At 41.9% G+C, this 26,187-nt stretch overlaps 3 protein-coding genes across 6 annotated transcripts; 1 reads left to right on the plus strand and 2 right to left on the minus strand.

Moving 5' to 3' along the window:
* Window positions 1-3,819: 3,819 nt before the first annotated feature.
* Window positions 3,820-12,123, minus strand: rlig1 (RNA 5'-phosphate and 3'-OH ligase 1). Its single transcript, XM_054777760.1, has 7 exons — window positions 11,930-12,123; window positions 11,416-11,533; window positions 11,244-11,339; window positions 8,997-9,113; window positions 7,598-7,795; window positions 6,545-6,714; window positions 3,820-6,477 (listed from the first exon to the last, which is right to left on the minus strand). The coding sequence occupies exons 1-7, from the start codon at window positions 12,017-12,019 to the stop codon at window positions 6,295-6,297; spliced, it is 972 nt and encodes a 323-aa protein (XP_054633735.1). The 5' UTR covers window positions 12,020-12,123; the 3' UTR covers window positions 3,820-6,294.
* A 160-nt stretch (window positions 12,124-12,283) lies between these two features.
* Window positions 12,284-18,500, minus strand: lyve1b (lymphatic vessel endothelial hyaluronic receptor 1b). 4 transcript variants are annotated; one of them, XM_054777757.1, is made up of 8 exons: window positions 18,467-18,500; window positions 18,096-18,152; window positions 17,637-17,766; window positions 16,832-16,994; window positions 16,611-16,750; window positions 15,153-15,512; window positions 14,844-14,919; window positions 12,284-12,765 (listed from the first exon to the last, which is right to left on the minus strand). In XM_054777757.1, the coding sequence occupies exons 1-8, from the start codon at window positions 18,473-18,475 to the stop codon at window positions 12,573-12,575; spliced, it is 1,128 nt and encodes a 375-aa protein (XP_054633732.1). In that variant the 5' UTR covers window positions 18,476-18,500; the 3' UTR covers window positions 12,284-12,572. The 4 variants fall into 4 exon arrangements, with proteins under 4 accessions (XP_054633732.1, XP_054633733.1, XP_054633731.1 ...); XM_054777758.1 differs by having other exon boundaries at window positions 12,284-12,755; window positions 14,844-14,922; XM_054777756.1 differs by having other exon boundaries at window positions 14,844-14,922.
* A 223-nt stretch (window positions 18,501-18,723) lies between these two features.
* LOC129181122 (myosin-9) lies at window positions 18,724-23,204 on the plus strand. The gene is made up of 8 exons (XM_054775838.1): window positions 18,724-18,966; window positions 19,043-19,183; window positions 19,371-19,571; window positions 19,677-19,864; window positions 21,795-22,008; window positions 22,135-22,233; window positions 22,498-22,565; window positions 22,951-23,204. The coding sequence occupies exons 1-8, from the start codon at window positions 18,724-18,726 to the stop codon at window positions 23,108-23,110; spliced, it is 1,314 nt and encodes a 437-aa protein (XP_054631813.1). The 3' UTR covers window positions 23,111-23,204.
* The last annotated feature ends 2,983 nt before the right edge of the window (window positions 23,205-26,187 follow it).

The raw sequence follows: 26,187 nt of genomic DNA on the forward strand, positions 1-26,187 counted from the left end.
AACTACTCTTCTGTCGGGAGATGATGCTGTGCATTGGATGATGCCGGTTGTCTATGATGGAAAGGAGCCTCCTCAGTGTCCTTTGCTCTGCCACAGATGTCAGGCTGTCTGCATTCCTCACCAGTTTGTCCAGACGTGTGGCGTCCTACTTGAGGCTGCTTCCGCAGCACACTACCGCATACAGGAGGTCACTACCTACCACAGTCTGGTACAAGATCTGTAGCAGCTTCTTGCATATGTTGAAGGACGCCAGTCTTCTAAGAAAGTACAGACAGCTCTGCCCTTTCCTGCACAGAACATCCATGTTGGCAGTCCAGTCCAGTTAATAATCTAGATGCACCCCCAGGTATTTGTAAGTGTGATGACAACAGGTTCTGGTGTGTCCTATTTCTCCTAAGGTCTCCTAAAGTCCACCACCATCTCCCTGGTCTTGGTGGTGTTAACGTGCAGGTGGTTGGTCACAGTGCCGGACCTGCAGTTCCCCAGTTGCACGTACTGAGGTCTGCCAGTCAGGTAGTCTGTGATCCATGCCACCAGGTGTGATCCTACTCTCATCTATGTCAGTTTGTCCCTGAGGACCTGAAGCTGGATGGTGTTAAAGGTGCTGGAGAAGTCCAAAAATGTAATCCTCACAGCACCACTGCCTCTGTCCAGGTGAGCGAGAGATCGGTGCAAGAAGGTGATGGCATCCTCAACTCCCACTTTCTCCTGGTATGCAAACTGCAGAGGGTTGAGTGCGTGGTGGGTCTGTGGTCTCAGGTGGTAGAGCAGGAGCCGTTCCATGGTCTTCAACACAAGCGAGGTCAGGGCTGCCGGCCTGAAGTCATTCAGCTCACCAGGATGAGATCTCTTTGGGGCTGGAACAATGCAGGACATCTTCCACACCTAAGGAACACTCAACCCCAAGCTTAGGTTGAAGATGTGCCGTAGAGGGTCTCCCAGCTCCCATGTGCATTTATCTTATCTTAGCTCCCACGCGCAGGCTTTCAGTATCCGAGGTGATACTCCATCCAGACCTGCTGCTTTGCTGGAGCGCAGCCTCCTAAGCCCCCCACTTACTTGAGCTGCTGCTATTGTGGGTTGTGGGAAGAGGAGAGGGTGAGGTGTTCCCTTCCATGCTGGTGACTTGTGTTGTGGGTGGGATGGGCTGGTCAAACCTGTTGCACTTCTCACATCCCCCTGAATGTTGGCCCCTCTTCGTGCTGCAGCCAGTAATGGTCTTCACCACCTGCCACGCCTCCTTCATGTTGTCCTTCTGCATCCCATCTTCCTTCTGTACTGCTCCTTTGCTGCCCTTAGTTTCTTCTGTGCCCACTTCAGCTCTTGTGTGACAGCTTCTTTGAAGGTCATCTTCAGGTTTAGAAGTTCTTGATGTCACTTATTTGTCTTATTTTGTCTCACCTTAGGTTTCTTCCTTGAATTTGACCAGGCAATCTGCAAATTCAGTGATTTTTACCCCAGAAAATGTTAAAGGATTGAAATCAGACAGAAAATATTTATAATATTAATATTATTTTTTGTTATTAATAATTTCTGTATTTTTATCATGACACCGCACATCACTGTAAGATACAGACCTGATCAAAATCTTAAGACCAGTTGAAAAATTGCTACAATTTGCATTTTGCACATTTGGATCTGAATGATGAGTTTTAAGTCGAGCTACAATATGCAAAAGCAAGAAGGGGGAGTGAGAAAAAAAACATTTGAAACTTGTAATTTAAACCAAAAAAAAAAAAAATGAAATAGGTTGTTTATCAGCTGATCAAAACTTTAAGACCACAGGCTATAAAAGCCAAAATGTCTTCAAAATTGTCATTTTCTGTCAGGCATTCACACTGTCGTGCCCTCCTGATGGCTAAAGCTAAGAAGCTTTCTCTTTTTGAACGTGGTCGAATTGTCGAGCTGCATAAGCAAGGCCTCTCGCAGCGTGCCATTGCTGCTGAGGTTGGGTGCAGTAAATCAGTCATTCTACATTTTTTGAAAGATCCTGAGCATTATGGAACAAAAAGTCAAGTGGTAGACCCAAAAAAATCACACCTGCGCTGAGCCGGAGGATCCGATTGGCTGTCCATCAAGACACAGGGCGGTCTTCCACCCACATTAAGGCCCTTACTGGTGCCGACTGCAGCGCAATAACCATCAGATGGCATCTGCGGGAAAAGGGTTTAAAAAACAACAAAACGAATTCAAAGACCTTGTCTCCTTCAACGCCACAAAACTGCCTGTTTAGACTTTGCCAGGGAGCATCAAACACGGGACATTGAAAGGTGGAAAAAAGTTTTATTCTCTAATGAGGAAAAAATGTAACCTTGATGGTCCAGATGGCTTCCAACGTTACTGGCATGACAAGGAGATCCCACCTGAGATGTTTCTACCCAACACAGTGGAGGGGGGTCCATCATGATCTGGGGTGCGTTTGCATTCAGTGGAACACTGGAGCTTCAGGTGGTGCGGGGTCGTCAAATGGTGGATGCTTACGTGCAGATGTTGCAGCGGGCATCCCTCATGACTGAGGGCCCTCGTCTGTGTGGTAACAGCTGGGTTTTTCAACAGGACAACGCTGCAGTTCACAATGGTCGCTTGACCAAGGACTTCTTCAGGGAGAATAACGTCACTCTTTTGGACCATCCTGCATGTTCCTCGCATTTAAATTCCATAGACAACATTTGGGGATGGATGGCAAGGGAAGTTTATAAAAATCCATCAGGCCATCAGTTCCAGACAGTTGATGCCCTTCGTGAAGCCATCTTCACCACTTGGAGCAATGTTCCCACTAGCCTCCTGGAAACACTCGCATCAAACATGCCTGAACCAATTTTTGAAGTGATGAACAAGAACTGTGGAGATACTCATTACTGAGTTCTACTGAGAAAATCTTTTGTTCCGGTTTGGAGAGTTTTTTTTATATTTTTTGAGTGATGGTCTTAAACTTTTGATCTTTTGATCTGATAAACAGCCTATTTCAGTTTAATTGTTGTTTTCAATGAATTACTTTTTCAAAATGCTTTTTGTCTCCCTCCCCTTCTTGTTTTTGCATATTGTAGATCTACTTAAAACCTCATTAAGATCCAAATGTGCAAAATGCAAATTCGAGTAATCTTTCAACTGGTTTTAAGATTTTGATCATTTCTGTAATCTATACATGGTCTGTGATAATGTTTTAATGTTTTCCTGTGGCAAATTTGGTGTGTACAATAGCTTTCCTCGAAATACGATTTTAAGCTTCTAGTATGATCATTTGTCATTTTCCATCTGGTAACACTGGTACCTCGTGAGTCAGTTGTCCCCTCCTTTCAAGTGAACCCAGCTATCTATACATGCTAACATCCGTTTTGATCATGTGCTGATTTTTAGTCTACGTTTATTCATATTGCTTTATATACATATATTCTATATTTTATTATTTGTATATTTTTCTGTATTAAAATGTTTTACAAAATTTTTTAGGCGAGGGAATATTGAAAATAGTATATTGATGGTATGTCTAAGTTTTTGATAGAATTTGATAGAAAAAAAAAGTAGTTACCTCAGGATGACTTCTAAAAAAACGTATTGAGCCAGTCTTTTGAACGGAATGCTTAAAGACCCATAAATTCCATCTCTTATTTCCAACAATTAGCGCCCGTCAACATTTGAAAATATGGAAAAATAAGGCATGGCCTTCAAAGGTGCATTGTGGAGTGGCCGTTAAAGTGTTGCCGCTAAATTAGCATGACTTTGTAATCAGGTTTAAATGCTAACTAGAGTAGACAAGAATCAGATGGTTTCCTTCTCAATATACTCATCAATCATTTATTAACTTATAGGTACATGTTTGGCACAATTTCATGTGTATATTGCTCAGCTTGAACAACAAGCATCACCGATTTCAAGTTTACGGTACCTCAGCCTGACATCATGACCTCCTCATGTGCTAACGCAATCAGTCAGCCATCCATCTTCTTTTCTGCTCCTCCAGTGCAGACCGAAGGACTTGTTCCTCGTTGACAGACAAGAGGCGGGTTACACAAGTTCTACAATAGAAAAAAACGGCAAATAGTGTAGGAATGTGTCTGTGGCTTGAGGACATTTGTCTCCATTAAATTACTTGGACGTAAAGCATGTACAAAGATAAAGTTATCTTGAAATATGTTCAGGCAAGAGCTTGTAGGTCTTATGTATTCCAGATGTTACCCAGAGAAAAATGGCACACCAGAGATGACTATTGACTATGTAATGTCTGGTTTGGCAAAGGAATTACACAAAGAAGTTGTTGCCCAAGTTACAGTATGTACTGTATTTTTGATGACTGCAACATACAGGGTTCATTAGAGCTGCAACAATTAATCGATGAGTAACCGATTACCCAATTAACCAGCAACTACTATGGTGTTTAACTTTGGTGTTTTTTATTTAAAAATGTAAATACCCCCTGATATCTGGCTCTCAAAAGTGATTTTTTTTATTTCCTGAGTCACCCATGAAAGCAGACCTATTATAGTGTTTCAGGCAAAACGAGATATTCACTCACATCAGCTTTGCCTTTTCTGATATGTTGTGGACCAAACCACTCACCGTTTGTTGTTGGTTCATGGTTGATTTGGTCCTTCTAGGGCAGGGGTCACCAACGTTTTTCCTTGTGAGAGCTACTTTACAAAATGAAAATGGCCAAGAGCTACTCATTTTTGTAACATTTATTTTCAGAGCTTATTTTAAACCCAAACAAAGTGAATATGCTTGTTTTACCAAACATTAACAAAAGTTTTTTATTTAAAAATGTAAATACCCCCTGATATCTGGCTCTCAAAAGTGATTTTTTTTATTTCCTGAGTCACCCATGAAAGCAGACCTATTATAGTGTTTCAGGCAAAACGAGATATTCACTCACATCAGCTTTGCCTTTTCTGATATGTTGTGGACCAAACCACTCACCGTTTGTTGTTGGTTCATGGTTGATTTGGTCCTTCTAGGGCAGGGGTCACCAACGTTTTTCCTTCTGAGAGCTACTTTACAAAATAAAAATGGCCAAGAGCTACTCATTTTTGTAACATTTATTTTCAGAGCTTATTTTAAACCCAAACAAAGCGAATATGCTTGTTTTACCAGAACATTAACAAAATGCTGGTGTCCACAACTCACATTTTGTATTTCAGAATGCATTTCTTTCTACTGTTCTTTCATTATTAACTGAAAACCTGAATGAAAAGCAGGCTTGCGGGCACCTCATGTGGTCGTGGGGGGCTACCTGGTGCCCACGGGCACCACGTTGGTGACCCCTGTTCTAGGGCCTACCCCATTACATTAAATTTGTCCATCTTCCCAAACGTTTTCTGGGATGTGTTGTTCACTGTGCGCTCTCACACAAACATCTTAGCTGCCCTAGCAAGCACCTTACAAAAAATACATCGATTTTACCTTTTAGAAAACAGAACAGTGGTAACACCCTTGGAAACATGAATATTTTTGCCATACTTGAGTTTTTTAGCCTTTTCCAGAACTGCAAATATTTTTATTCATTTGTTGTCCTGTCCAGTCATTAGAGCAGATAGTATTGTTCATCTAAATGCCCTTACGTGCTCAACAGATTTGCAAATTTATAAATCATATTCCACACTTTTCCATACTTGCGGAAGAACCCTGAAAATACAGTTTATTTTACAACTCGTCATGGTAGCCATCATCCATACAGTGGAACAATCTGAAGTGTAAACATTTCGCTTTACTGCAAATGAAAATCAAGGTTATGCAGGTTTAAGACTCAAATTGTAAGCTAAAGTATTACTTTCACTAAGGACAGTTTAACCTTAAATTTGGTCCAGACTTGAAATAAAAGGGGCATTTTCATTTTTTTCCCCTTTTGTAAACAGTTTGGCTTTAATGGAATTTCTAAGTGTATTTTAAACTCGTAAATCATAAAGCTAAATAAAGTATGACTAATGTACGGTGGCCGAAAGGGAAAAAACGCAGCACTTTTTAAAAATCTTGCAGCATTTGTGATTGCAGCGTTTTTAATTTGCAGCACTTTGTCCCTGTCAGCCCCTGTAATACTTTACAAAATAAAATAAAATGACTAAAATAAATATTTAGTTCCATGTGGTAACCATGTTTTGTTGTGAAAGCTTGTTTACAACCTATGCTTGATTTTTGTAACTTATGCTGCTTATTTAGGTCAGGTCTTTCTGTTTCGGGCAAGCACTCCAGCATCCTTCCACGGCCCAAAACATGCAAGCTAGGCTAACAGGAGGCTAAAGTGAACTTGGCCAAGGGTGTGCGTGCGGCTTGTCTGCCTGTGAATATTTTGGACTAGTGGATTCACAGGTCAAAATGGACGTCCTGCAAGCGGCTGAAACAATGTCCGTTCAGGCGAGACAATGACGCAAACAGACTCTTGCTGTTGTCATCCACCGTCGCCCAGGCAACACGAACCACCACTGGCTTGTCACTAAGGTGAGTGCCCTCTGCTGGCCACTCCAGTCCCATGTGATGGCGGTGAACCTGCCAACACGTGAACATCTTCTAAATAACATGCAGGGGCATATTAACTACTCCATAAACATCTTACCTTGAAGAGCGAGCCGTCAGGGCAGTGCCACACGATGCCCTCAATCAGGCCCTCTGAGCCGCCCCGAAACCACGAGTAAAGCTGCTGGAAGTCCACTGGAGGAGGATTTCTGATGCAAAGGCTCCCATGGGATACCAGGAAGTGGATGGGCTGCTTCTTAGACCCCAACCCTGTTGTTAGCATGGAAAAACTGTTTGACAGAGTGGGAAAAACATCACCAAAGGCAGAAAGGAGTTGAATATTTACTCAACTGACCCTAACATGTAACTAGATAAGGTCAAGAAAATTGTTCTGTTCCTACGGCAGAATTGTTAGTCGGGTTTTAGTGTAAGTGGGAACTTCAGACCTAAATGACAGCTAAATGAACACCTAAGTTACTCACACTATACACAGATCACATAAAGGACATATAAAATACAGTAATAAAAAGATTAATTTAAATAATTAAATGAAAAAGAGAACAACTCCTACTTTTATCCCTGTGGTTTCCTTGCACACTAGAAGGGGCGTTGCAAGGGAGGGAGAGACAGGCTTATTAAAAAAAAAAAACAAGTGTCAATAATGAGTTCGCTACACTGCTTAGTTATCACTATCGATTTCATAGGAGCAGATCCTTTCACGTGTTCAGAGATACCATATTTATCCTTGATGATGGCCACTGTGTTTGAGTGGCTTGGACCGGGCATGCAGCCAATTAGAATGGCTGATAGATTGGCACTTCTCCACTTTCTGAGCACTTTAGGATGTCTATTTTCACTTCACTTTCACTTTCTTTGACACACATCCATCAGAAAAGTCTGCCTCACGCTTGGGACACCAAATGAAAAGAAAAAAGTTAACTAAAGGGAACAAAAGTGACGTTGTCCATCAGTGTAGTAATACACAACTACGTATTCTTCCGCTGCGTACTTCTGTTTTTTTTTTGTACAGTATTAATATTTCATGGGAGTGTACAGTAAACGTCGTAACACGATGACCACCTGAATACTACAATCGTTCAAGTTGAACAGCCCTACTGCTGCCAATCAATCAAGCAATATTGGATGACATTACCATAAGGGTTTCCGTTGACGTTGGTTCCAATCAGCTCGAGAGTTTGTTCCAGCAGGTCGGCCAGTGGGACCGCAGCGATTTCCAAAGTGTCTTCATTGTTGACGACGGGTCTGAGGACCAGAGCAGACCCCACGCTGTAGTCCACCACAGAGGAGTGCCAGCAGTACTGCTTGTTGTCATCCTCCACTGGAACCCAGCCTGAACATTCACAGCGGACCGCTGTTACCAAACCTCTCATCAATAAAGAACTACGATGCTAGAGGTGTAATGGTTCGCCACCATCACGGTTCAGTACGTACCTCCGTTTTAAGGTCACGGTTGGGATCATTTTGGGTACAGTAAAAGAACAAAATGCAAAACTGCTTACTTTTCAAATTAAACTATAACAAAAAAAAAAATGCTACGTGCAAGCAAATAATTCTCCAATAAATGCTCAAAAAATAAAAGTTCTAAAAATAATTCTGAAATAATACAACACTGCAAGTCAAATGTTTGGACACACTTCCTCATGCTATTGCATGAGACAGTGTGTCCAAACTTGACTGGTAGTGTATAATAGTTTTACAAGACTTTCCCCTTGATCTAAAATAGACATTTAAAGAGTGCTAATTAGCATGAGATGAATGAATCATTCAGTTGTCCTTCAGTGCTGCCAATCAAATCATCCTCACGTTGATGGCGTGACGATGTTTACACCTGCACTCGCTCTTCACCGTGCCGCTGACAAACAAGCAGCTAGGTCGCTAGGAAATGTAAAGAGCATCGTCACGGGGGCAGATCATCACCAAAACCTCCTTACAAAGTCCAAACCATTTGCGGCGCTCATCGTTCATCATTAGGCAGCGACACAAAGCCACGTAATAGATACGCTTTCACTAGTGACAGAAATATTAGCGCCTGATTCATCCGCAGAGAAATACCTCTGGTAAAACACTCGCTCAAGCGCGGGACAACTCTTGTTTATTATTACAAACGAGCTGGTTGTGTTTCTGTTGTGTCGTTAACAACTGTTGTCCAAAATGGAACATTTACTTCCTAATGTGACCTTTTCAACCGTCTTGGGTCTGAGAGCCATTAAAATAAACAGATTTCTTGCTCTGACACTGAATGAAGGCTGGCTATATTGTATTGAATATACAATATGGAAGCCATGCATTACATCATATGACCATCGCTAGCCAGGACTCCTGTTAGCCAAGGATCTATTTGCACTCTACTTGTTTACAGAGTAGATGCATGACGCCACAAACACTTAATGGGTACGGTGTGGGAACTCGTCACGCCTCTGTAGCCTCCCAAAAAATTTGGTTACAAATACATGTACATGTATTACACACCTGATATTGCCTTTCATCCTTAAGTTGAGTTACTATTAACAATGAAGGACATGTCAACAGACCTGGAATGTGACCATGTTCATCAGGAATGGGATGTCCATTGTGATGTTTCACCATGTGAGCCGGGATCCACATGTCTGGTACCATCTTAAAGTCTTCTTGTACGTTCCATGTGAAACCTGACAAGGAATACGGTGGTCATCCATTTATGACATGTGAAATTGGACTATTGTGACTGTGTGTACCGAGGGAGGGTGTGGCCTTAGGAGATCAACACTCTTCATTAGGTGTGCACAGTTATTAGGCAGCTTCTTTTCCTCTGGCAAAATGGCCAGAAAAGAGATTGAACAGACTCTGAAAAGTCAAGAACTGCACAACATCTTTCACAGGGATGCAGCACTCTTGAAATTGCCGAAATTGCCAAGATATTAGGACGTGACCACAGAACCATTAAATGTTTTGTTGCAGGTGCAAAAAAGGGTCGCAAGAAACGTGTTGGGAGAAAAACATGCAAGTTAACTGCCAAATATTTGAGAAAAATGAAACTCATTATCCTCCAGTGCTGTCATACTTCAGAACTGTAATTGACCTGGAGTGTCCACAAGTACGGTACATGGTGTTCAGTGCTCAGAGACATGGCCACGGTAAGAAAGGCCGACAGTTTTGTGTTGAGATTGGCCACAATTGAGCCTGTCCACCAGGGAAATACTTCTGCACACAAAAGTTCCTTCTCCTCACAATGACTGCATTTCATTCACATTATGTTAATTTCCAGAAGATTCCGCGTTTAACAGTTGATTCCTTTTTTTTTTGGCCAATTGTGCAATTCTGTCTGTGATTCTGTTAACACGGAAATCATAAGGTTCTACAGGGTGTAGGGTGTTTAAAAAATATATACAGGTATATACAGTATATATGTATGTTTACCGTAGTGGGTTGATTTTAGCCTTTTTTAACTAAATGACAAACATCAAAGTGGCTGCCATATACTCTGATTTTTCAGTATGCAGTGGAAAAAGCTTGGACATGCCTGGCGTAAAGGGTGAATTACCGTAATATCAATACAATAAATGTTGTCACGTCTTGTTCTTGGCATAGTGGCGATGACCCCAGTATGCAGAAAGCAGGCACTCGTTGCAGGAAAAACTTATCTTTAATGATGGCTGCAGCGCAGCGGCAGGAACTCGATAAAGAACGCTTTGCAGTAGCGTGTCAGGCTTACACAGACACCGACACAAACGAGCGAACGAACGAAGGAACGAACCGAAATGCAACAACACAGAAAGATGCACGCACCTGAACTAAATAGGACAACTTAAATTAGCAACAGGTGCAAGACATAAAGAAGAAAGCAAAGCAGGCGGACACAAACCAGGCAAAACAGGAAGTACTACCAAAATAAGAGCATAGAACAGGAACTAAGGCATAAAAGTGTGAACACACTAAACTGTCACGCAGGCTAACACATAGATCGTGACAAATGTCAGGAAATTAGCCATTTGGTTTTATTTCCTTATTTCATCCCGTTCCTCTGAAACAGTTCAACTCCTTGAGAGCTGCATTTCAGTGACTTTTAGTTGAAAATATTAGTTTTATTTTCTGCAGGATAAATTTGTTATATTGAATTGTCCCACTAAAAAAAAAGCACCTGATCTGTACACATAGATACAGTATATAAACATTTTACTACTTCCTCAGAAATAGTTAATTTTAAGTAAATGTAATACTTGAATTCAATTTACAGTATTGATATACTTTTGGTTTTACTTTAACTTTACTTTCCACGTTATGACACACGTTCACGTTCATTATTTATTGACTGTACATTTTAAAGATATAAGCTATTTTAAACTTCGATAAAGACATAAATATAAAACAATCATTTCAATATCATTGTATACAGTAGGTCATTGAATCAATATGTGAGTTGAGTCTCTCAACTAGGGGTGAACTGGGGTTCAAACACGGTGTCCAGTGTAAGGATCGAACTTGCACCTTCTGCCTGCCTGTGTGTGTGTGCCTGACTTCTTTGTGTTGCCTAATGGCTTAGACCAAGCATGTGGCCAATGTTGGTCTGTAGTTCACTTTCCTTTTTTTTTTTTGACATACCCCAACAGAAGAGTGTGCCTCACACTTGGGAAACATAATGAAGGGGGAAAAAAACTAAAAGAATAAATGTGATGTGTTTCTCAAGTTTTTTCTTTTTGTATGGTATTAGTCATTTATGGAAGTGCGTTGTAACCACGAAACATGGGAGAACGGAACAACATAAAACAAAGACCACCTGTAATATAGCACAGTTATATTACCTTTGGAGCTCCTTTGAGAATACTGATATTTCTTGAACCTCTTCTCTGCCTGCTTGTTGGGTTTCCTGTCCAGTCGAGCCCACAGGTGAGGTTTCCCTTTAAGGTTAAAAAAAAAAAAAAACTTTCACTACCCCCACAAGAATATGAAGATTTCTAGTGGTGGCCTTCACACCTTTGTAGAGTGTAACATAACAGCAAGTGCCATCCAGCTTCTCTGTGGCGAGAGCACAGTTGATGTCAGCTTCCAACACTGCAGGGTTGACAATTGCAGTGGCGACAACATGAAATGGCTGAAAAACAACAGAAGCAGACACAATAATGAGATACTCAAGTCAGTCATAAAAACACAAAATTGCAATTTGGGATAATTGACTATGATCAGTGACTGCTATTACACAACCGTGAATAAAGGGCATTTTTCAAAGTATAGGACATATAATTTAGGTTTTTGACTCGTCAAACATGGTGGACTTTTATATCATCTATAACTACATAGAATGTACACAGCATACATAAACAAAATATCGCGATAGCGCTGATTTGAGGGTATATCATAAACCTTTGAATCCAATTCATAAAGCTAATTAAAACGAGCATGCACTGAATATTTGTAAAACGTAGACATGCTGAGTGTAAATGCAGAGTAATGAAACCCATCATCTCCTCGTCACGTTGGAAGCACTCACTTGACAGTCACGTTTTCGAGACGGTTCTTCCTTCACTTCAGTCATAAAAACACACGACACTTTCTGCTGGACCGAGCCGAGACGTCGCATTTTTACTGATATATTATAAAATATTCACAACGAGACTAAGAATATTAGCCTCGAGCAGAGATGAAAATTGAATGCTTCCAGTATGTAACGCTCATTTCCGGACACATGACTCGCTTTTTCTTCTTCTACGGTTCCTAGTGCGCTACTTCTTCTTCGCGGACTATTGGCGTCTGGGGATATTACAACAAACACATTAACACATTTGTATCGAAAGTTTATTGAATTTACTTAACATAAAACATATTATATATAAAAATCGGTTACATTCACTGACCACAACATTAAGTACAGAATCTAATGTGATCCAGTACAAAAATTCTGCTCATAATGTTCACTTTTGATAGACACTGTCAAAGGTATTCATGTAAATATGTTTACTATTGTGCTTGTACAACTGTTCTGTATCATACTGATGTCGCTATTTCCCTATTCAGCTACATTAGAAAATGATGTACTACGGCACTGCCAGCAACAATAAAAAACATATTGATATATTAAATCGCTGACCTTGTCAGCCAAAACTGAGCTTTATTAATGTGCTGCAAAGAACAAACTATGTTGCGTCGCTATTCCTCATTTGTGGATTCACACACAGCATGATGTCACTGGAGTACTTCCTGTCTTCAGCCTCCTCCTCCTCTTCCTCGTTGTCTTCAAGATGATGCTGGTGCAGGTCAGTGTGCTTCCACATCTTGGCCTCCATGTCGTCACCCTGTGGCCCCCGGGACCTAAAGGCCTGAATTTTTCTTTCCCAGAAGAGAATTATGAATTAAACAGAGGAAGTTGTCCCACCAAGTCCTGTAGCATATTTATGATGTCCTTGTCAAGGAGAATTAAACTGTTGTTTATTCTTGTGTTAACATATAAGATTTGAGTTCTATTTGCACAAGACTGGTTGTAGAATTACATTTAATGCAGATGGTGGCCAAAACTTCCTTGTGTGTTTATTAGGAAGGAGCAAAGCAAAACCAATCCAACAGACATTGTTGCTTATCTTCAGCAAGAAAAGTAGCTGTTGTCCTGAGATAATGCCATCTGCTAATTTGCACCTTATTTGCATATAATGTTGCAACAGATGCTGCAGGAAAAAAGCATAACCTTAGTTACGTTTACAAATGCAAATAAACTTGATTCTTGGTTTGTTTGTTTTTAAATTTTAATATTTTATTTCGGGCAGGGCCTCTCAAAGTCTCAAAGCGTAATAATTGCATCCGGAGTCCGTGGCATCGTGCCTTGCGCGTGTGTGATTCATTTGCACTTTGGATGCGGAGGGGTGCAGCGGCCCGCTATGCTCTCAGTGTGCCGCAGGGCTGCCTGCACTGACTGCTAGTGACAGCTTTGGGGCTGGGCGGACGTCGGAGCTCGGTGACAACAGAAACTGCAGAACAATACGTGTTTTCACTTTCAAGTCTCCAAATACCAGAAAAGTATCAGATGACGCCAGAAAAAGTTGCTAGATTTGTCGCTAGTCGCTCCTCAGAAAATAAGTCCCCAAGAGAGTTTGGAAATTTTCCGAAGACAATAAGAACGGTTTCACGCTTTTGGGTGCAAAACAACAGTTGTTAAAATACAGAGGAGTGAGGCTACGCCGAAGACCTAGCCATTATGATGCAACCACCAACAGGGGAAGCAATGGAAGATGGCCTAAACCAGGACATGGGTATCCTGGCCGCCTATCTACGTAGCTGGCGTCTACAACTCAGCATTGGGAAGACAGTAATAGCAGCTTACCATCTCAGCAACAGAGAAGCCAAAAGGGAACCGACTTGGTGTACATTTGGACAGAACACTGTCCTTCAAACAGCATCTTGAAGAGGTGACAACCAAAGTGTCTGCAAGGGTCTCACTAATCCGACGTCTTGCCAGCACTAGTTGGGTTGCCTCTGCCAAGGTGCTGCCAATCGCCACCCAAGCCCTGGTCTTCTCTGCAGCTGAATACTGTGCTCCACTCGGTTGGAGAAGCCAACATGTCAAGAAGGTTGATGTCATTATAAACAATGCCCTTTGGACCATAATTGGCTGCCTTAAGCCCACTCCCATGTTCCACCTGCCTGTGCTAGCGGGAATAGCCCCAGCTGGCCTCTGATTATGTGCAGAATGTGCTAGTCGTGTCTCAGGGCCTTCTTGAGACTTCACCACGACACCCCAATCAGGCTCAAATCCCTTCATTCTTACAACAAGATGGCACAAGAGCTGCTTAGTTCCATCCCTGATGACCGGTCGACAGATGCATGGCCGGCGACATTCTGGAAGCTGGAGTGGGAGTCGGCAAGGTCGCTACATCCAGGACCCGGGAGTCGGCACCAAAGGAGATGTCCTGCCCCATCGGCAGTGGACCCTGCTGAACCGCCTGCGAACTGGGACTGAACGCTTCAAAGCATTGCTGAGGAAGTGATGCCTGGCAGACCAAGCTGTATGTAAATCCAGGGAGCCTGGCCAGACTGCAGACCACATTATCACCACCTGCCCTCTCTACAAACCACCCTCAGAGGCCGGCCTCTTCAATGTAGGACCCGAGACGAGTACGTGGCTGAATGCTACTGAGCTGGATATTTGATTATGACGCACAAAAGAACAACAACAACAGTTGTCTGAGTGGAATTAGTGGCTGTGTCGAGGCTGAATTATTATGTCTTTTAGGAAAGAATGAAAGGACAGCATTGTATGTGGGAGATAGGTGGTGTCGCACACATTCCCCTCTGTTCCTGTGAGTGAGGAATGTACTGATTTATATATGGGGGAGACCAAGCATTGAGGTCATGAAAGATGTGAGCAAAACCAAAATTGTTGCGTTTATATTTTTGTTGAGTGTATATACACTTACAGTTTATAGTAGCACAGTCCTCCTGCTGCGGTCACAATCAGGAAGACGACGCTGAAGACAATGAGTGCAGTTGAAACTGCTGAGAGGAACATGTGGACATACAGTATTTACTACAGATGCACACGCTAATTCAAATGCAGTTTGTCCTTTTAAGAGTGTGGCATTGCTGGAACTGAAGACTACTACTCCTCATTGTTTCATATGCAGTCTCCCTATCCCTATATAACCCGAAATTATGAACATGCATGTTTAGTTCAGTGTCTGTAACAGAATAATAAACAGAAAGTCCATACCAGTAGGAGCACGTACCTCTCGAGGAGGACTTGGCAGGCCTCTCAGACTGCTGCAGCACGGAATTATTGGAAGTATGACGTGTTGAAATGGAGGATGCCGACCTGCTGACAGCTGGCGAAGAAGTGATGACATGAGAAGGAAAAGACATTCTGGTGGTGAAGTAGAGACCAGGCGTGGAAGTGGTGACGAGTCCGGGCCACGGGAGTGTCTGGACCTGGGGGCGACCCGCTGACGTGGGAGACGCCACATGCTCGGGGGTTTCTGTGGTTCTTGGAGGCGGTGATGGTGAAGCTGCTGAGGACGTGAGCGGATGTGTGTGAGGTGTTGATGAGGTGAATGATGTGGATGTTTGCGGGATAACTGTTGCCTTTGAATCTGAAAATTGATGAAAACAGGTCAAACAAATTGAGACAAATGCTGACTTCAGAGTGACGGATTCCTAATAAAGCGTGCCTGGTATATTGGTCTTACTGCTGGATTGTACAGTTGTAAAAATTAGACTTATTAGGCTGAAATGCTGAATAAAGATTATGCAATCGTCTAATTTCCATAACTGGCCATGAGGCAAAACTCAATGTTTGTGTGTGGACGGGTAAAAGTGACCATTTTGGTTTGTGTCATAAGGAATGTGCGACATTATCTCATGTTATTAAGCCTTATTAACAACCAAACATAAAGTGTTGGCGTCATTGTTTGGTGAGTGCGCCTTATTACAATCACCAGCAAGAAAAAAAACATGAAATATGTTTCTTGGGTTCCATGTAAGTGTGTGTTGATTTTAAAGACAATGTACACATCATTGTGTGCCTAATAGCTCAGTATTGTATTATTGTATATCAATAGATGTGTTATTATTGTATATCAATAGATGTGTTAAGAGGTATGTGTTACAAAGCGCAACCAGTTGTGGTGTGTGTGTAACGGATGCCAGCTAGTGTGGCTGTGCGCTGTGCAAACCTCACTCCCAGATGCCTTACGAGCTGCGTTGGACGGTTGGCTGAAAGCCACAGGGCTTTTGGCTCAATGGCTAGCACTACTTAACTTAACTCTCATGGTGATGTGTGGGCACGGGATCCAGCCCGAGCAGGGCCCACGTTACGTGTATGAGGTGTGTTAAGAAGCAGAGTTACGATGGGCCCAACTGTACAGAGCTGTAACAACAAGCAACAGGAAAATGTTGCAAATGAAAAATGCTGGAAATGCCATAAAGCCACACAAACCCCCAATGGTGGTATGTTTGGTTTTGATTTTGGATCATTTCAGTGTTTGGAGTGTTTGTCATGAACAGCAAAAAATGTATCAGATCATTTTTCTGCGGATCCAAACCAAATATAAAGGTGTTTAGTTGAACAAAACTGGACTTTTAGCAAAGGCAACATCATTATAAGACTCGGGACAAAGAAAAAATTCAGAGACTAGTGAAGCTTATAGCGTGTAGAAGTGATAGTCGAGTGCAGTAAGCAAACTCAGTACCTGATGCAGAGAAGCAGAAGACGCCAAATTTTTGGTTCTCCCTCGCGTTCCACTTGACCAATCCAGTTTTCCCGTTCCCACATTTGCTGCTTGCCGTCAGCCGCGGGACGACTGCCACCTGTTCAGCTATCCAGCCGAACCTGGGAAGACGGACATATGAGTCGGACAAAACATATTTCCAGCTTCAAAGGCGCCACGGCTGTGGTGGCATCACACCATACTTGCAGGTCTCCAGGCTGTGCTGCAGGGCCTCCTCCATGTTGGCAGCGGTTGCCATGGTAGCGTTGAGAGACTGGCAAGCCGTGTGGGCGTCGGTAAAGTTGAAAGTGTACTTTCCTCCTTCAATGAGCAGGAAGACTCCAGCTGATCTTTGACTCTCAAGGGCTACAGACAGAACACGTACACATTAGATACCATACCATGTGAAACTGGTTCCATTGACGTTTCCTACTAGTTTTGAACCAATTAAAGATATCAATACCTTTGTCGTTATTGGCATGACCTAAGAGCACAATGATCTGGATTCCAGTGGTAATCCAGACTGTGAGGCCTTATAAATGCTCTCCTAGTCACCAGTCTAGTTGCTTTCACATTGGATCCCTTTCCACTGGATTTGTACTTCATTAAGTAAACGCCCAAATTAACAGGAAATGACAACTACTAGGTATCCCACTGGGCATCCTGCAGTGGTTTATAATACTGTATATGCATGTCCAATACTGTATACTGACTTGCCTGACTTGCCTCTCAGAAACAGCTCTCTATGATGCAGTGATGCAAATTACCAGCACAATACCAATTAAATGTCTCTCAGACAGTGTTGATCAAAAGAGAACATTATTATCTTCATAAAGGCATAATTTCTGTATTAGATCTCATGGGATTGTGTCTGGTGGGTAGCCATAAAAAATATCCTTGATTGTAGAATGGAGAAAGTTCAAATATATCACACACAAGTGAGCCCGCATCAATTAAAAGCATTGCAAAGGTCAAAGTGGAACTAACCAGTGTATCTACGGTGCGTACCTTTAAGGAGAGCGGAGGCTGTCACGATCAACAAAGCCGTGAACATGATCCGTATAAAGTAAGTCATGGAATATGTTCTCCTGCCGGGCTCTGACACAAAGTGGACGTGTTGGACAAACCTGAGCGTGATCTAGTGGACAGGGGAGGAAACAGGAAGTGGAGGTCAAATCTGCACCATGGCCCGTTTAGGAGATAACGTGCTGACGAGGACCAGCACTGTCATCAATGTTCTGATTGTCTAAGCCCATGTCCACGTTTATGTCCAGTCCACCTCTGGTTAAAGCTTACGGAACATTTCCACACACCTAGTGAGCTTTAATCCACTCTGCACAGCCGTCGCTGCCCTGACTGACATTTGCTGTTTTTGTGCCGTGTCAGCGGTACCTCAGCTCTGACCGACCTCAGAGCATAACTGGAATTTCCTTCGCCATGTTCCGGTGCTCCTGTTGTTTCTCTCACCTCCCTCTGAACTTCATCTGGGACGTCCTGCCATGGAAGTCTTTCTTCTCCCAGTCTCTACATAACAACAGTGAGGGATTGTGTAGTTTCTCGGACCCTCAATCAGAGCCACAGAGTCTGAGACGTTCTTTTATAACTTTATTCTGGCATGAACACATCAACATCAGGGCAATTCCTCCCCTCATTACAGTAAAAATGGGCATATTTCAGACATAGTTGAACAATCGTGATGAATTAATTTGAAAACTATAATTAATCTGATTAAAAATTGCAATCATGACCGGCGTGTGTGCTTCAAATGTGGCTCATATTTTTGTCTCTTTCCCAGCCATTTGGTAAGAAGGAAGTAACAAAAACAACATAAATTGGACCTTTTGCATTACTGTTCCATGATGATGCTTGTATGCCACGTTCAGAGAAGTTTCTGGTTCCATTAGAACATCGCTGTGATCTTCTTGATGAGGCCTCCTGAAGACCAAACACAGGATGTATGAGAATGACATGGACGTTTTGTGTCCTTGTGCTCATGTTACCTGATGTATAATGGATGAAGTTCAGCTCAGCGTGACAGTGAGAAGGCCGCCCGTGCTGTGAGGTGTTGACACAAGCTCCTCTGGAAGGCTCAGAGATGGCGCTCCGAGCCAAATCCCACACAGACCTGCAGTCAGCCGGCTCGTCAGACGACAGCCTGAGCAAGTCCCTCTCCTTGAGCAGGGTCGGCTTCGGGAAGGGGACCGCTGAAGAGGTCAGGGTTCTGTCCAGGCCCACACGGAGGCCCTTGAGAGTGGTCAGGCCGGTGAGCGCTGTCAGCAACAATGGTTCCTTCCTGCAGATCAACCACCTGCAAGGAGAACTGGTCCGAAAGAGGAAGGTGAGGAGGACGCTTAAGGCTAGAAGAGAATTCTTGCTCTGGTATAGAAAAATGACAACATTGTGGCTCACCTCAGGAGTGCGAGGACCTGAGAAGGGAGAACAAGTTATTATCCAATGAGATCCGCATGGAGAGGATCGCCATGCGCTCAGAGAACGAGCTGATGATGAGGAACCTGAGGAACGTCAACCAGGAGCTGCAGGCTCAAGTCAAGGACGTACGTTGTGACATTTTCAGATAAAACCAAGACAGAACGTGCAGACCTGACCGCTTCTCCATAAAGTTTATACAGTACATATCTTTCTTAGACGTGTACAAATGGTGGTTGACCTGCATCCTGAAAGTAGGTTACTGCTAGCATCAGCTTTCAGCATCAAAGCATTGTGTTTCCTCTCTCCGGTTAGATGAAACAGCGTCTGTACCAGAGTCAGCAGAGGGCGACATTGTGCTCGCAGGCCGTGGACGAGGCAGAGGCGCTCAGAGGGGAGGCGGACAAGGGCAGGGCCCTCGCTGAGGCCCGTGCCCTCGCCAGCCAGCGAGATAAGGAGGAGGCCCAGGATGACAGGAAACGCCTGAGGGAACAAGTGGAGCAGCTTCAGAAGGAGGTGTGCTGCTATGACCTTTGATCCTCTTGAATTAGATTCCAAATGAATAAGGTTCTTCTCAACAATAACAAAGTGAATTGTGATTCACACTTCTGCTGTCTCCAGCGCTGTGATCTTCAGCTGGTGCTGGCACAGACAGAAAAGAACCTCTTTGAGACCAAGCTGAAACTGGACCGAGTGTCTGGGGAGAAACAGGCCCTGCAGCAGGACAACAAGGGTCTTGAGCAGGACCGGGACGCCTTGCGACACAAGCTGAGACAGACCACGGAGGAGAACATACAACTCAAAGAGAGGCCAGTACAATTTATACATTTACTTTGTTTAAAGACATCATATTGAAGGAGAACATTTCTTCTCTATTGTGAGCAGCCGGAGCCAAATATGGACAATAAGAAGCAGTTTAACACCAAATAAGGATGATAAAGAGTGGTTTAAAGTCAAATAAGGGACAATAAGAAGCACTTCAAAGCCGAATATGGACGTGAAGAAGCGGTTTAAAATAAAAAACAGACAATAAGAAAAAGTTTAAAGCCTAATAGGAATGAAAAAAGTGATGTAAAGCCATATACGCACACTAAAAAGTGGTTTAAAATTAAATAAAAGTGATAAAAAACAGTTTAAAACCCAAAGCGGTGATAAAAAAAGCGGTTTAAAGCCATATGCAGACGACAAGAGGCAGCATAAACACGAATATGGACAAAACGTAGCGGTTTAAAGCTAAATATGGACAAAACAAAGAAGTTTAACGCTCGAAGTCCCAAGGCAGTCATATTGACTGTTTTGCAATGTCATAACGTGGTTAAAAAAAACCCTATGTACTCATAGGACCCTGACTTTTCCTAAATGTGTGTATATTTTATTCTAACATTGTTTTATCATTAAAATTTCAAAACACAAAAGAGATCTGAGTATTACTACCTCGAATGACCATAGCAGTCAAATTGAGTGCCTGCTTTTTACAGGGGGTGTCATATTTCACTATTTGCTACATTTTTCCCGCCCTTCCTCCTGCTCTATTGGCTGTTTGTTTTTTATGCTCTGTGATGCTAAAACCTAGCTGTAGCATCACTCAAAACCCAAGAGAGACAAAAATGACAAGTAGAAAGAAGGTGACAGCTATGGAGGCTTTAGCCTTGCTTCAGAGAAAATGGTTGCAGTTCGAGTTTGCATGTGTAATTGCAGAGAAGTTATGTTGTGTCAATTCAATCAAACACTCAATCACTATAGTTTTCATTTAGTGTCCTGATGTGTTTTTTACCTATTCCACCAATTTATTTTTAGATCTTTTTAATGATAATCCAAATTATATACAAAGTGTCAAAATGACTGCTATGGTCATTCTAGTAGTTGCAGAATTCTGGTAGACCGAGTGTTAAAGCCAACTATGGATGATAAGAAGCAGTTTAAAGCTAAATAAAAATAATAAGAAGCGGTTCAAATCCAAATAAGAATGATAAGAAACGGTTTAAAGGCAAATAGGGAAAATAAGACGTGGATTCTAGGCTCATACAGACAATAAGAGGCGGTTCAATCCATTTACAGGCAATAAGAAACAGTTTAGAGCCAAATACGGACGATAACAAGCAGTTTAAAACCAATTAAAATTTTAAAAAAAGGAGTCTAAAACCAAACAGAGTCAATAAGATGCATTTTAAAGATGAGTGAGAAGCAGTTTCAAACGGAATATGGACGATAAGAAGCTGTTTCGAGCCAAATACAGACGATATGAAGAGGTCTAAAGGCAAATACGGATGATAAGAACAAGCCTAAAGCCGAATACGGACCATAAGAAGTGGTTTAAAGCCAAATATGGACAATACAAAGTGGTTTAAAGCCAACTATAGACGATAAGAAGCAGTTTAAAACCAAGTCAGAATGATAAGAAGCGGTTTAAATCCAACTCAGAAAGGTAAGAAGCAGTTTAAAGGCAAATACAGACAATAAGATGCAGGTTATAGTCGTATACAGAAAATAAGCGGTTTAAAACCAAATAAGAATGATAACAAGCGGTTACAAGCAGAATATGGAAGATAAGAAGCAGTCTAAAGCCAAATATGACTGATAAGAAGCGTGTGGGAGAGAAAATAGTCATTATTAAAACAACACTTGACTGACGTTCTGGTGAACTCAGCTGGACTGGTCAAGGAATGATGATGGTAACCAGCAAGCTAGAACTGGAATGTTCTCGTCAAGTTTTGATCCAAATGGTCTCATTGTTCACAGCGAGGCAGAATGGAAGTGCAGAGCAACGGCCTGCCAGGAGGCGAGCGAGAGGGCTGAACGAGGCCGCCAGGAGGCCGAGAAAGAGAGGCGTCTGGCTGAGAAGGAGCGTCAGGAGCGGGCAGCCGAGTGCCTCAACTGGAAGGAGAAACATCTGGTTCTGGACCACATGGTCCGAGCCCAGGAAGACATGAAGGCCCTGAGGCAGGACAAAAGTGTGAGAAGCACTTTACACTGTTTTCTGAGGGAGGCCCCTAGTGGCCGTAGACTGGAATACAAGTACAGTAGTAAATCGTTACAGTACTCAAAACTACTACTGTACGTCTCCTATTTGTTTGTGTAGTGCCAAGCCAACATCAAGAGCTACTTTCTCTGCATGACAGAAAGTGACCAGCGAGTGAAAATTCTCAAAAATCAAGATGGCTCACCCAGAAATTTTATGGTAATGTTTCTACTCATTTGTTTCTGTTCAAGCCACAGTTACAGCTAAGCAGTGATGAAACTGACAAAAACAGTGTTTTTTGTTTTATGATCAATTTAAATGATCCTTTTACTTACTACTAGTACTGAAAAAACACACTGATTCTAATTAATAGGTTCTTCAAGTAATTTTTAAGTTAGGTATAAAAGCCTTATAGTCACACCTGTTGTTTTTTTTTTGTTGTTTTTTTTGCAAGACTCCCTCACGTATGTCTTTATGATCCAGGAGGGTGACCCCGTTTACATCTCTACACCAGAGTGCAACTCGGAAGAATCTGAGAGGAGCTCATCGAGGTAACTCAAACAATTAGCAACATATCCTAGCAAAGGGATAAAAAACAACAATCATGACATTCATAGGTGTTTGGCCCTGTTTTTTTGCTCATTATTTATCAATTAGAAACAGCGGTTATTGCAATATTTGCCGCCCTCTAGTCGTCAAACAGTGCACTTGCGTACTGGCAACATTTTTTTCATCCTTCGTCCTTTTTGTTTTGCACATCTTGTTACATTAACCTTCTTCCACATCAGGTAGTGATGTGTGGTTTTGGGTTTTGAATTCTAGAACATTCTGACCTGTACGACGAGGCTGTCTATCATGCTGTGATGGTTGCTATGACAACGCAGCGCTTCTTTTTCCTACCGCTGCCTTTACGTCTTTAAACTGACTGGTTTCCAGGATGATGTTCCGAGTGAGCGCCCCGCTCTCTGTGAGGGATTCAGGACCGAGTCACTTTGACGAGTTGTCACCTTTAGAAGGAGGGCGTCCAGACTCTGCCAACCATCGAAGAGGCAGGAAGGTGGTGGACTACTTCTGGATCCCAACAGACCAGGACTAAATCGACATATGCAACATATGGAACATATGGAACCCATATATGGAAGACAGACACGTCATTTGACTTTAATTCAGCTTTTGAGTCTTATTGTAACCTGGATGAATAAAAATGATTAAGTATTTACATAGAATATCCGGACATAGTTTAGCGGCCATGTTTACACGGCGGCTACTTGTTGACGGACATGTCAAAAAGTGCCCGGATGTTTCTCACCGGGCCGCACTCATAGGCTGCATTCCAATAGCAGAGTTGCCCGTGTGTTTTTATTATTTAATAATCCCTATTTTACAACGGAGTGTTAGAACCACATTGAAAAAATCGGACATTTTGAGAATAAAGTCGTACGTTTACGAAAATAAAGTCAGTAAATGTACGAGGAAAAATTTACGGGAAAAAGTCTTAATATTACCCTATAAGCCAATAAGCCAATGGTCACGTAAGTCTCCCCTTATCATAGCTATCTCAGGCAATGCCTTTTACGACGGAGTATTAAACTAATCTGAGATTTCGAGAAAAAGCCCATAATATTACGAGAATAAAGAGAAAAAACTGAATTGAATTGCCTAAGAGAGCTAGGAAAAGGGCGGACTTATGTGACCTTTGGCCTTGGGCATGTGGAGGAGGCGGGGTAAGGAAGGCGGAAGTGAGAAGGGCTAGACATGCTAATTCGTTTTCGCTCATCTGCTTTGTTTGCTGCCACGTTATAAATAAAAGCTTGACTGAAGCAAGAGGAAAGTTTCCTTCCTTCCTGAAGAGCTATGCTCCTTTTCCCTCTGACACGTATGACACGAAATATTACGACTTTATTCTCGAAATCTTACGACTTTTCTGTTATAAATTTGTCATTTTTCCGAGTAAATTTACTTTACTCTTGTAAATTTACGACTTTATTCTTGAAATATCAGATTACTTTTTTTCAATGTAGCCCTAATACTCCGTGGTACTATTTGTACATTACCGTGTTTTCTTTAAAAAAAAAAAAAATTGGCACCACTGCAGTGCATTGTGGGTAGCATACAACTCGCAAGTGACCATCCATGTTGACTTGCTCCCTCAGCCCTCCAAGAGTAGATCTCACCAATTTCACTTCTCTTTTTGGAGAAATGGAACGACACTTGTGATGGCGGTGGGGACTCCCCCGAGGGCAAGAGTTCAGGGGAAGGGTCAGCAACCTTTAGCATCGAAAGATCATCATCAGTTGACTCCATCAGTTGACTCATCACAGGCAATTCAAAATGCTATTGATCCTGTCCTTGCCTGTCTTTGTCTTCATTTTCTGAATAGTTAATAATAATTTCTTTTTGTTAATTGTTTTAATTCAGACAATAGATGCTGTGATATTTTTATGAACGATTCTTTCATTTATTCTCCATCTCTGAATGGCTTCCTCCTCACAATCTTCAGTGTAGTTACAACGCTAGCAGCTGTAGTTCAGGTTAGAACCTTCATCCACTTCTTGAAAGTCCAGTGGTGTGAAAAAATGTTTGCCCCCTTCCTGATTTCTTTTTTTTTTTTTTGCATGTTTGCCACACTTAAATGTTTCAGATCATCAAACAAATTTAAATTTCAGTCAATGACAACACAACTGAACACAAAATGCAGTTTTTAAATGAAGCTTTTTATTATTAAGGGAGAAAAAAAAAACATTTTACCGACAGTAAAATATGGTGGTGGTAGTGTGATGGTCTGGGGCTGTTTGCTGTTGCTTCACGACCTGGAAGATTTGCTGTGATAAATCCTGAAGGAGAATGTTTAGTCATCTGTTTGTGACCTCAAGCTGGAATGAACTTGGGTTCTGCAGCAGGACAATGATCCAAAACACACCAGCAAAGTCACCTGGCAGAAGAAAAACAAAAGACTTTGGAGTGGCCTAGTCAAAGTCCTGACCTGTATCATATTGAGATGTTGTGGCATGACCTTAAAAAGGCAGTTCATGCTGGAAAACCCTCCAATGTGGTGGAATTACAATTTTGCAAAGTTGAGTGGGCCAAAATTCCTCCACAGCACTGTAAGAGACTCATTGCAAGTTATCGCAAACGCTTGATTGCAGTTGTTGCTGCTGAGGGTGGCCCAACCAGTGATTAGGTTTAGAGGGCAATCACTTTTTCACACAGGACCATGTAGATTTGGATTTTTTCCTCCCATAATAATAAAAAGTTTAATTTAAAAACTTAACTGTTTTTTGTTCAGTTGTGTTGTCATTGACTAATATTTACATTTGTTTGATGATCTGAAACATTGAAGTGTGACAAACATGCAAAATGAATAATAATGAATAATAAAATAATATAATAATATATATATATATATATATATATATATGTATATATATATATATATATATATATATATATATATATATATTTTTTTTTTTTTTTTTTTTTTTTTCCCTTGACGGGGAAGGACGTGTATGGCAGGAGCTCTGTTGAAGATACTGGAAATTTTAACTATTTTGGTGCTTTCCTGACTACATTTCATGAACACAAGATCAGTGCTGCTGGCTGAATCCCCCATCTGAATCCCTTTAACTTGGATAGTCGAGAGGTACAGATACAAGCATCGATACCTGCTAGCAAGTCTAGCTAACTAGTGAACTGCTGAAGTTCAAAGAGGTTGCTTAGCAACAATGTCAAACACAAAGGAAAATGATTCTGGCTCTGAACTTGAAGAGGAAAGTGATTCTGGCTCTGAATTCGCAGTGGACGTGGACATACAAACAGTGTCAGGATACCTACAGAGTCCAGCATACCTACAGATGCAAATACAGTAAGTTCAAAGAAACCTTCGATAGTCGCTTCCAGAATAGAGAGATCACTCTACCACAAATAATGCAAGCAATTGACAAACTGCATTCAATGACAGAGATACATTCTGATTCACATACAGCTATAAGGAAGGCTATATCGTCTCTGGAAAAAGAAGTTCAGAGTAATTACAAAAACCTCCTTGAAGTCACAATGGATGTCAGTAATGGTGTCACAAACATTATGGAAGAAAATAGAGCACAGAACAAGTATATAAAAAAACTAAGAAAAGAAGTCAAGACGTTGCAAGATGAAAATGCAGACCTGGGTGCT

Source organism: Dunckerocampus dactyliophorus, chromosome 5 (assembly GCF_027744805.1).
Source record: "Dunckerocampus dactyliophorus isolate RoL2022-P2 chromosome 5, RoL_Ddac_1.1, whole genome shotgun sequence".
Classification (NCBI taxonomy): domain Eukaryota; kingdom Metazoa; phylum Chordata; class Actinopteri; order Syngnathiformes; family Syngnathidae; genus Dunckerocampus; species Dunckerocampus dactyliophorus.